The sequence below is a fragment of the Anoplophora glabripennis genome, unplaced genomic scaffold, assembly GCF_000390285.2.
Source record: "Anoplophora glabripennis isolate ALB-LARVAE unplaced genomic scaffold, Agla_2.0 scaffold1567, whole genome shotgun sequence".
Lineage (NCBI taxonomy): Eukaryota > Metazoa > Arthropoda > Insecta > Coleoptera > Cerambycidae > Anoplophora > Anoplophora glabripennis.
This window is the reverse complement of record NW_019417644.1, coordinates 44,095-53,974: the sequence shown is the minus strand read 5'-3', so window position 1 is coordinate 53,974 and position 9,880 is coordinate 44,095. Positions and strand designations below refer to the sequence as shown.

General features: G+C 31.3%; 2 protein-coding genes across 2 annotated transcripts in view; one reads left to right on the top strand and one right to left on the bottom strand.

The window, feature by feature from the left end:
- Nucleotides 1–191: 191 nt before the first annotated feature.
- Nucleotides 192–2,801, top strand: LOC108915694 (superoxide dismutase [Mn] 1, mitochondrial). Its single transcript, XM_018721802.1, has 4 exons — nucleotides 192–327; nucleotides 402–578; nucleotides 633–862; nucleotides 2,400–2,801. Exons 1-4 carry the CDS (start codon nucleotides 290–292, stop codon nucleotides 2,597–2,599), a joined length of 645 nt encoding a protein of 214 aa, XP_018577318.1. The 5' UTR covers nucleotides 192–289; the 3' UTR covers nucleotides 2,600–2,801.
- A 2,094-nt stretch (nucleotides 2,802–4,895) lies between these two features.
- The window catches only part of LOC108915695 (protein msta-like), an 8,616-nt gene continuing 3,631 nt past the window's right edge, over nucleotides 4,896–9,880 (bottom strand). The window contains exons 4-8 of the mRNA XM_018721803.2: nucleotides 8,535–8,876; nucleotides 8,232–8,458; nucleotides 8,007–8,129; nucleotides 5,319–5,543; nucleotides 4,896–5,218 (exon numbers count right to left, since the gene is read on the bottom strand). Of these exons, the coding sequence (XP_018577319.1) occupies nucleotides 4,974–5,218; nucleotides 5,319–5,543; nucleotides 8,007–8,129; nucleotides 8,232–8,458; nucleotides 8,535–8,876 (1,162 nt within the window). The 3' untranslated portion in view covers nucleotides 4,896–4,973. The remainder of the gene's footprint in view (nucleotides 5,219–5,318; nucleotides 5,544–8,006; nucleotides 8,130–8,231; nucleotides 8,459–8,534; nucleotides 8,877–9,880) is intronic.

Below are 9,880 nucleotides of genomic sequence, written 5' to 3'. Positions count from 1 at the left end.
GGCTGTCCAGGCCTACACGAGATGAGGCAGGATAAAGAGGGATAATCCCCCTCGATCCCAAATCATTGAGGCCAATTTCTAGCCATAGAATAATGGCGCGCGCGGCGCGTAGCCATAGAATAATGGCGAGTCTCCATGCCTGAAACCATAGAAAATTTAGTACTATATTTTCTATGCCTGAAACTCACAGAGTCACAGACTGTCATACTGACAACTTGTGTTTTTGTTTGGGTTAGAAAAATTGTTTAATCTTAATTATTTAAATATTTGATCTTCATAAAACGGTATAATGTTCAGCATAAGGCAAGTGGCTGTTAATGTCGTTAGGTATGTACATATCTAAATTTGTTGATATGATACTGATAAAAATTAAAAAGTATATAAATTTAATATCTTTCAAGGAATGGACGTTCCAAACATACTTTACCTGATCTACCTTATGATTATGCAGCTTTGGAACCCATCATTTCAAGAGATATTATGAACTTGCATCACAGTAAACATCATCAGACTTATGTAACTAATTTGAACGCAGCCGAAGAAAAATTGAAAGCTGCAGTTGAAAAAGGAGACGTAAGGTAAAATTTTGTTTAGAAGTAATCTATATACGTTTTTTTGGTATAATATTTTAGTGGTGAGATAGCACTTGCCCCAGCAATTAAATTCAATGGAGGTGGACATCTAAACCATTCAATTTTCTGGCAGAATTTAAGTCCAAAAAGTTCAGAACCAAGTACTGAACTATGCAAGGCTATTGAAACATCATTTGGAGGTATTGATAATTTAAAGAAACAGCTTGCAGCACAAACAATTGCTATACAAGGATCAGGATGGGGATGGTTGGGTTATGATAAGAGTTCCGGTAAGTAGGCAAGCACATATGTTGAAGTAATGTATGGGAATACACTAATAATATTCTTTATTTTTTGATAAATCTCATAATTAGAGCTCGACATTTATGTGCAAAATCAGTGGTTTATGCTAATATATATGTCATTGAAATAGTTCCTGTAGGTCTCCTACAGATATGTATCACTGGAAAGCAACATATTTTGGAAACAAATTTTCCACATCAACAAATATAATATCTGCTTGTTTAAAATGTTGACGTAGATCATGAACAGTATTTCTTTCATGCAAAATACTGTAAAAATATATAAAAAATTTTTGCAATTTATGCTCTAACAAAATCTATTAAATTTTGTTATCAACCATTTAAAGATATGAATCAAATAATGCTGAACCATGTTGCAATTGATTAATAAATAGCTTTACCAGAGCACAATAGTTGTCTGGTATAATATTTATATATTTCGGATTCGTATATCTCTCGACATTATCTGATAATAAGAGATTCACTGAAACTGATTTTGAGAATTACAAATTTAACAGCATAAAATTGTTATGTAATTTGTAAAAGAAACACGCTTTAACCAAGTCTCCATTTCCTAAATGTGAGTTGTGGTCTATATCTTCTATTGACAAATAAATTTTAGCTATTTACTAGATATTGTGGATGTAATTCAATGCTGGTCGGGGCTTTAGTCTACAAAGTAGTTGTTTACCAAAATATCATTATTTAAAAATAGGTTGCGGAAGTTTGGAAATATCCGAGTATGATTAATTAAATTATTTAATTTACGGTGGAGACTAAAAACTTTATATTTGATATTGTTATCTACAGCCTGATAATTATTCTAAATTCTCTCTGACACACGATCAAAGACATTAAACGTACAATTTATGCATACTAAATTAGGTTATACAACCCCATCTGCTAACCCATATTTACTGCAAAATTTTGCAAGTGCTTTGGCAACATTTTGCAAGTAACTATGGCATAATTTCTTTACAAGAATACACCCTAAAATATGTAATAATTTTTTAACAATTAAGATCGACCATATGTTACTGTTTTTTTTTTTACATAATAATGCATGTGATGATAATATAATTGGTGGGTTTGAGGTAATGGGTACTTATGTACATATTTCTGCCCAAATAATGGAATATTACATGAACATACAAATTGGATTGTATGAAAATACAGTAGCTGTAAGTCGATTTATTTTAACCATTTAACTTACTAATATGCCTTTTATACTAAGAGAAACTCCAGCTCAACAAAATCATTTCAAAAACACACTTTATGACTGCTTCATCACAGTAAGTAGGAAAAACATGTAGTAAATTTATTAATTTGGTAGGCATTGCTTGGACAACACTTTTTTAAATTTCTGTATGTAGCGAATTATACAGATCTCACATCTCTCTGCTTTATATACACAACAAAGTGTCGAGCTCTGCTCCCAATAAAAATGATAAATGTTTTGTTATTAGTATCATGCGGTTATATCTGTTTAAATATCGTTTTAATTTTGTAACATGATCTTTTAAAGGTTTGATAAAAATTGCCACCTGCGCTAATCAAGATCCTCTTCTTGCTACTACCGGCCTTGTACCTCTATTGGGTATTGATGTTTGGGAACACGCATATTACCTACAATATAAAAATGTTAGAGCTGATTATGTTAATGCCATATTCGATATTGTTAACTGGAAAGATGTTTCAGAAAGGTTTAAGAGTGCTTCCAGTTAATTTGATGTTCAATAGTAATGTGCGATATTTTTTTATTTTTAGATATGCTGTTTATGTTGATAAAGTGTCAAGTTTATGTTATTGAGGCAATATTAGTGATCTGAGAGTTCCATGTACTATTGTTATTGCTATTTTGTTCCATTATTTAGAATTTTGCAGTTTATTTTTCGTAATAAATGAATAAATGCTATTATTACATTAAGTTGTAGTTTCATTCTAAAAGAGAAAACTGGATTTAAAGGGACTTAATTTTAATTTGTGCCACTTCATGATCATTGAAAGTCAGAGGTTAAATGCAAATATACAGGGTGATTTCACTTTAAATACAGAAATAGCAAGACCAGATTCATTACCAAAAATCTTAAAACTATAACTAACTATAAACTTTTTTCTGCCATATCTTCATAATGCGCTGACGGAATTGAATGAAATTTACTACAGTGTATTCACTTAATTAGACCTTTTATTAAATATATTATTAACCTTGTGACTTTAACCAGTGGTGTGCTACTGGAACTGCCACCCCATTTTCCCATGAAAAAAATACGCCACTGGCGTTTTTTTGTAGAAATAATTAGGTAGGTAAATGAATGAAAAATGTTTCTATGATATGATATTTGGACTGGTTTTATTAAATTTTCCTAATAAGTTGAATTTTCCTAATAAATTAATCTATCTAGTGACGTGCTACTAAAGCATCCGCCAACTTTTCCCAAGAAAAGTATAACCACTGGTGGTATTTTTAGAAATAATTTTACTTCTGGAAAAAACAAACTAAATAAAATAACATTAGCAGATAGGTCGAGAAAGTAATTAAGTAACGAATCCTACAGTAATTGTTCAAAATAAAGGTTTTCCACATCGATACACTTTCAACATCTTCTAATAAGGCCCTTTATAGCCCAAGGACTAGCTTAAGGAATAAATGAACAAAGCTAGTTATAATAAAACGAGACTATACGTTTCCTACCCAAAGCATGGGACCTGGTGAAGGCATTTTGTGGGGAAGTGGAGTGTGCGAGATAATATGACTGTGCATACTTTGAACAGATCCAGATTAATATTTTTACACTTTTGACAAATATTCATTATTCAAGTTTGGAATTCAGAAAATAATATATTTTAATGTCTTGTTCATATTAAATAAAATTACAAAATAATTTAAAAATATTTATTGTCCTTTAAGTAATGTTAGTTTATTTAATATTTGTCTTTTAGTAGATTTCACTGAATTAAATATTTTAATTTCATGATTTATTCTTACACCAATACATGATACACAATTTTATTTGTCTGTACCTAGGGTGTACTGTTTTTATAGTTATTAAAAAAATATCTTGTTCTTTCTGTTTCTTAAATTGTCATTTTTCTTTTTTAAACGACGTTTATCTTCTGCGGATTGTTTTTTTTTTGTTTTTTGGAAATGAAGGAAAGCCGCCTAACTTCACATTTTAGTTTCTTCTTTCTTGGGGTATCATCACTAAAATGTTTATATAATCCTCTTTATACTTTTCATTATCCGTAATATTCAAAGTTACATCGAAGATGTACTACTTAGGTCAGAATATGATGACTGCGATGTGGTAGGTTGGCTGATAGGAGACGTAAAAGAATCTGAAGATTGGGACTGTTCATGTTCATAAAAAATTAGTGGAGATAATTCTATAAAATTATGTGTTGTGCATTAAAATGTTCACTAAGTATTGGTTGACTAAGTATTGGGAGAGAATGATTTTTAGCCATCGTAAAAATAAACACCAATTAATTGTAACAAAAAACTAACTGTAAATAGCCGGTTGATAATATGAGTCTATATATTTACAGCAGTTAATAACATGGGCACTAAAAAAACATGAAACCAACACTGGAAATAAGTGCATGGGAGACGGAGAATGCTGCGCGAAACTGTAGAAATACCATAAAATATTTTTATATTATTACTTACCTAAAGAATGAAATTTCAACACTATTATGATCAGATCTGCTATTACAATCGTCAACGATACACTTCCCCATGATTGCACAAATAAAAACAGTATTCTTAATAAAATAGCAACAATGTTAACACAACGAATGTCTAACAGCGATTGAGAGCGCGAGGCTGGCTGGGCTGAAGTTAGGCTGACGGTTGGCTTTGTCGGCTTGCCTCTATAATTCAGTCTATGTTGTCTATGATTTTAATAAATAAAGCTGGTAAGTTAGATTAGTATATTGTATAGTCCTTAAAACGTCAAACTGATGCACTATAAAAAAAGAGAGAGAATGGTTTTATAAAAGAGTTAATAAAACTACCCACTTTAAATGATATTTATTAAAAAACATTCATAGATGTATTTAACAAAACTAACAATGAACACAACAGGATACAATTATATCATGCAGATTCCACTAACATGTCTATATTATCCAGAAGCTGCTTATAAGCCGTCTCTGCCATGTTTCCTAACTGCCCTTCAGGAGAGTTTTCAGGTTCTTGTTTTAAGATCTGTACAGCCTCTCCTAAAACGTCTATTGCTTTTTTTAGATCATTCCTAAAGAATTCCTTTGTGATAACATCATTTAGGTATTGGTGTTTTGCTAAGACCATTAACGGACCATGGAGTTCATATAATGTGATTCCTATAAATAAAATAGTTCTCAGAAATTCAAGATTTGTAACATTGTTAACAATGAATATATTCAAAATTTGTCATAAACTGTTGAAATGTAAATAAAATACCTCTTATTCTGCTGCGTCCAGGTTCTATAACATTTAAAACTTCTAATAATTGGTTGCAAAGTTCTACTTTTCTTTCCAAAATTATGTCTGGGAGGTCTTCTAGAGTATACTCGTCTGATTTGCCGTAAAGTTGTGTTAAAGCACTTCGCAAAATGGACATGTACGAGTTCTTTGGATGTAGGACAGATCTGTATTTTCTGTAAATAGCTTCCCTTTTTTCAATGCCTGTAAAAATATAACGGAAAATGTGAAATTTCAGTTTTGAGAAGGAAATAATGTTTCGAAATTCTAACAAAAAGGATGGATATATTGAACTGTCCGTCTTTTAATGGTCAGTTGTTTTTTTTTGAGTGAGATTTTGGTTAGGTAAAACTAAAAATAATTCCAAAAAAAACGATTCTTTTCGCATGGTGGCGATATATCCACAAGCATATTAGACTGTACAGAATATGAGTATTAAATCTTGATTTCATCTAGAATCTTTTAATTTCCGTAAATTTAAAAAATACATGATTTTATCCTGGACTTTTTGACTAACTTTTTCTTTAGGATTACCAAAATTGCTCTTCTTTGTACTTAAAAATTTTAAATTTATCTGTTACTCGCAGCAGAACTAAAAATTGTATTTTTTTCAAATTGAAAAAAATTATTAAAAAAAGAATAAATGTTTTAAAGTACTGTCATGATTTTTCCACTGTTGTCATTTAAAATTCTTTAAGGGCCCCATATTCTTTAAATAGTGTTTTCCGCAAAGACAAATAATTTCAAACATTTAATAACTGAATAATCTAAAGCTTATCAAATAATAGGAATGTTATGTCATGCCATCTGGGTATTTTCAAAGACGCCGCAGTAAAACGAATAAACAGGTGCAAAAAACGATCAAACCATCAAGGTTTTAGGTACTGAAATCTACGAAAATACTAACTTTTTTATATATAATTCCACATGTAAATATTCTTATAACATTTACTTGCTTAGTCCTACATATAAAATTGTTTACTTTTATTTATAAGTACGTGAAAATAATTCTTAAAATGTGGGGTTAGAATAACAGCAAACGTATGTTTTACAAACGCTTTTTTTACTTATTATTTTATTTGAGTAAATTTAAATGGTAACAATGAATAAACAAAACATCAAGGATTTTATTTTTGTGCTTACTTTTGTTCTACACGTTTTATTTTTAAAGATTTCAGTACCTAAAAACGTCAGAAATTTCACTATTTCTAGGCCAGGAATATGGCCACCTTAAGGGGTTGTTTATCTATGGTAGTAACGCTAGTGACATGAATTTATAATAAATACCCTCCTAGCATGATTGCTAGGTAAAATTTACCTGTTTTCTCACATTTATGTGAGAAATTACTAGTTCTCAAAATAATCTAAATGGAAAATTTTCCTTAGCCCAGTACAGATTTGTATGTATTGTAGAATATTTGAAACATATTTGTTTAGATATTTGGCAGTATCACAATTTTTTGAAAGACAGAATGTTTGACACACTAATTATAAATTTGACTTCAATTACTTCATTATTTTGTGTTTTATAAGGTGATTTGCAATAAAAAAATAAATTTTGCAAAATTGGACATCACCGTGACAAATTTTTTTACAAAAGAACATAGTAGTCTTAAAAATAATCACACAAATGATTTGCTGGAGATGAAGCTACATCATATTTTACACCCAAATATTGGTCAAGGCAGCTTTTTTGGGGAATGCATAGAAGACGACCAAAGACGTGGAAGACTTTCAGACACAGCCAATACTGATTGCAGAAACATGGAAACCATGGTTTGAAAGTGTCTACTATTACTAAAGCATTAAATATATCTGAATTGAGTGTTTTGACAACTCTTCGTGATAAACTAGGCATGCTTAAACTTTCAGTAAAGTAGATTCTAAAATTGTTGACTCACAATCAAAACTGCTTTAAAATCATTTGAACTATTTAGATGCACTTTCTTCGTAAGATTGTAGATAGTAGATATATCCTCCAAAAAAGGCCCACACACAATCTACAGTTGGAAAACTCATGGCCATCTCTTTTGAAACCAAGGAGGAATTATACTTGTTGAATATGTCGAAGGGCACTACAATAACAACAGTTACTTATGATTAACAATATTATGTATGGTTATTGAACAATCCTGGTTTGTGTTATGAAAATGTTCTTCACAACAACGTGTGAATTTACAAAGTAGCTAAGCAACTCATCCTTCACTCCTTTAATTTCTCTGTGCTGGACCACCCGCTGTACAGTCTGGATTTGGTTTCATGCGACTTCTTTTTATTCAGAAATGCAAGAAGTACCAGTGGGGATGACAGGAGTAATGTTTTTTTTTTTTTATAGAATAATGACGTTGTAGGTCAGTTGGCACAAGAGCGTTGCATGTACGAAAATAAGATTATCAATAAAAATGTGTCTTTTGTGTTATTTTTGGGGAGAATACATTTAAGAAGACTACTTTTCTTGTGCCCTTGGCTGTCGTTCCTTTGATTTTTAACAAATTCTGATATTCCCACAATGCAAAATATATAATAAGGTCAAGTTTATAATGAGCAAAGCTATTGTAGTTTTTTCTGCTTTCTCTATGGACAATTTGCAGGGGCAGATTTATATTACAAAAAATACGATATAAAAATATTTCAAATAGAAAAAAATAATGATCAATTTACAATTACCTCCTGGTCCTGTAGTGTAATCCACTGCATCAATTTCTGCTTGGATTGCGGCAAATACTTTTCTTACAGCCACTGCGTTAGTTTTAAATTCACAGTGTGTACATTTCCATTCACATGTATCATCTAAAATACAACCATTTGTGGATTCATGTTTTCTAAAGGATAGCACATTTTCAGTGCTATATTTCCTAATAGATGTAATTTGTAGATAAATAATTTCCTTACCCAATGGATTAGTGGACATAATAATTCCGTTATCACATTTGTTACACTTCAAAGTACCACAATGTGTTCCCAGCTCAGTTTTGTCAGAACACCGTTCACATTTACAATCGAAAAATTTGCTTTCCCTCAGAAATTCTCTTCTCACCAAGGTAGGCCAAAGAGAATATGTATAACTGCTGTATAATTGGCCACCTTTTGGAATGCCTACAGCGGCTCTTACGATTACTCTGCAATAAATTATTAAATTTACCTCTCTAATTGCTTATTGAAATAGTGTTGAGTCATTGTTACAGAATATTTTACCTGTAATCGTTACTGTTACCATTTCCTTTAACATCAATAGCATGATGTATGTTTGATATGCAGTTGTGAGAAAGAATAGCTAATTTGGGAAATAAACACCTCACGGTGCTATAGCCCGAGGGATTTCTAGCCTCAAAAGCATTGATTTCCAAAATTCCACAAACGGAATGTATCAAATCTTCCGAAAACCTGTCTAATTTACAAGGTCCTCTCAAATATTCTACAATGTTATGTTGATTGAATTCCCAGATCGGTTTCTGTTTCCTGATATCATTATGGGATTCCATTAGTTGTATTTCTTCTTCCCATCTTTGTGGGTTTTTTTCTTTGATTAGTAAAACCCTAAAACATGAACATAGAAAAAAGTGGTGTTTGTGATATATACACTGAGCTCGTAAAGTTTGGAATAAATTCGATAAATCGTTATTGAAGGGTTTTGACAGCAAATCCTCGGACACGTCAACTTTAGTTTATAAAATGTCACTTTTTTCAGCCATCGACTTTTTTTTGTTTTGTGTGTTTTTGAGCTATGACGTCATCGGCAATTTTTTTAAATGGCACCCCATATTTTTTTCCACGGATTTCGATAGAGCACATTTTTCTGAGAACGAATATGTCAAAAACGTATGACCTTCAAAATGGAAGTTTTCGAGATATTCGGTTCCAAAGTTTCAAGAATGCATTATACAAGCGATGACAAAATACTAATCATTTATCAAGGAAGCGCTGGAAAAATTACAGTTTTGATAGTTGAAGTTTGTTCTCGCAAGTTTGTGTTTTAAACTGTCTATTATCTCGAAAACTTCCATCTTGAAGGTCGTACGTTTTTGACATAATATTCATGCTCCGTAACTGATCATAAAAATTTCGATTCTTTCCCTTTCACTCAAACGACGGACCATTTTCAAATAAAATGAATTCTGATAGAATAATGATTAATCAACTTAAAATAAAACACAAACTTGCGAGGACAAACTTCAACTATCAAAACTGTAATTTTTCCAGCGCTTCCTTGATAAATGATTAGTATTTTGTCATCGCTTGTATAATGCATTCTTGAAACTTTGGAACCGAATATCTCGAAAACTTCCATCTTGAAGGTCATACGTTTTTGACATATTCGTACTCAGAAAAATGTGCTCTATCGAAATCCGTGGAAAAAAATATGGGCTGCCATTTAAAAAAATTGCCGATGACGTCATACATCAAAAACAAACGAAACAAAATAAAAGTCGATGGCTGAAAAAAGTGACATTTTATAAACTAAAGTTGACGTGTCCGAGGATTTCCTGTCAAAACCCTTCAATAACGATTTTTCGAATTTATTCCAAACTTTACGAGCTCTG

Bases quoted from the DNA above. Each gene is read 5' to 3' on its own strand.
- LOC108915694 (XM_018721802.1), top strand. From the start codon at position 290: ATGTTCAGCATAAGGCAAGTGGCTGTTAATGTCGTTAG. The intron at 579-632 runs GTAAAATTTTGT...ATAATATTTTAG, and splicing joins GTTGAAAAAGGAGACGTAAG to TGGTGAGATAGCACTTGCCC. The intron at 863-2,399 runs GTAAGTAGGCAA...GATCTTTTAAAG, and splicing joins GGGTTATGATAAGAGTTCCG to GTTTGATAAAAATTGCCACC.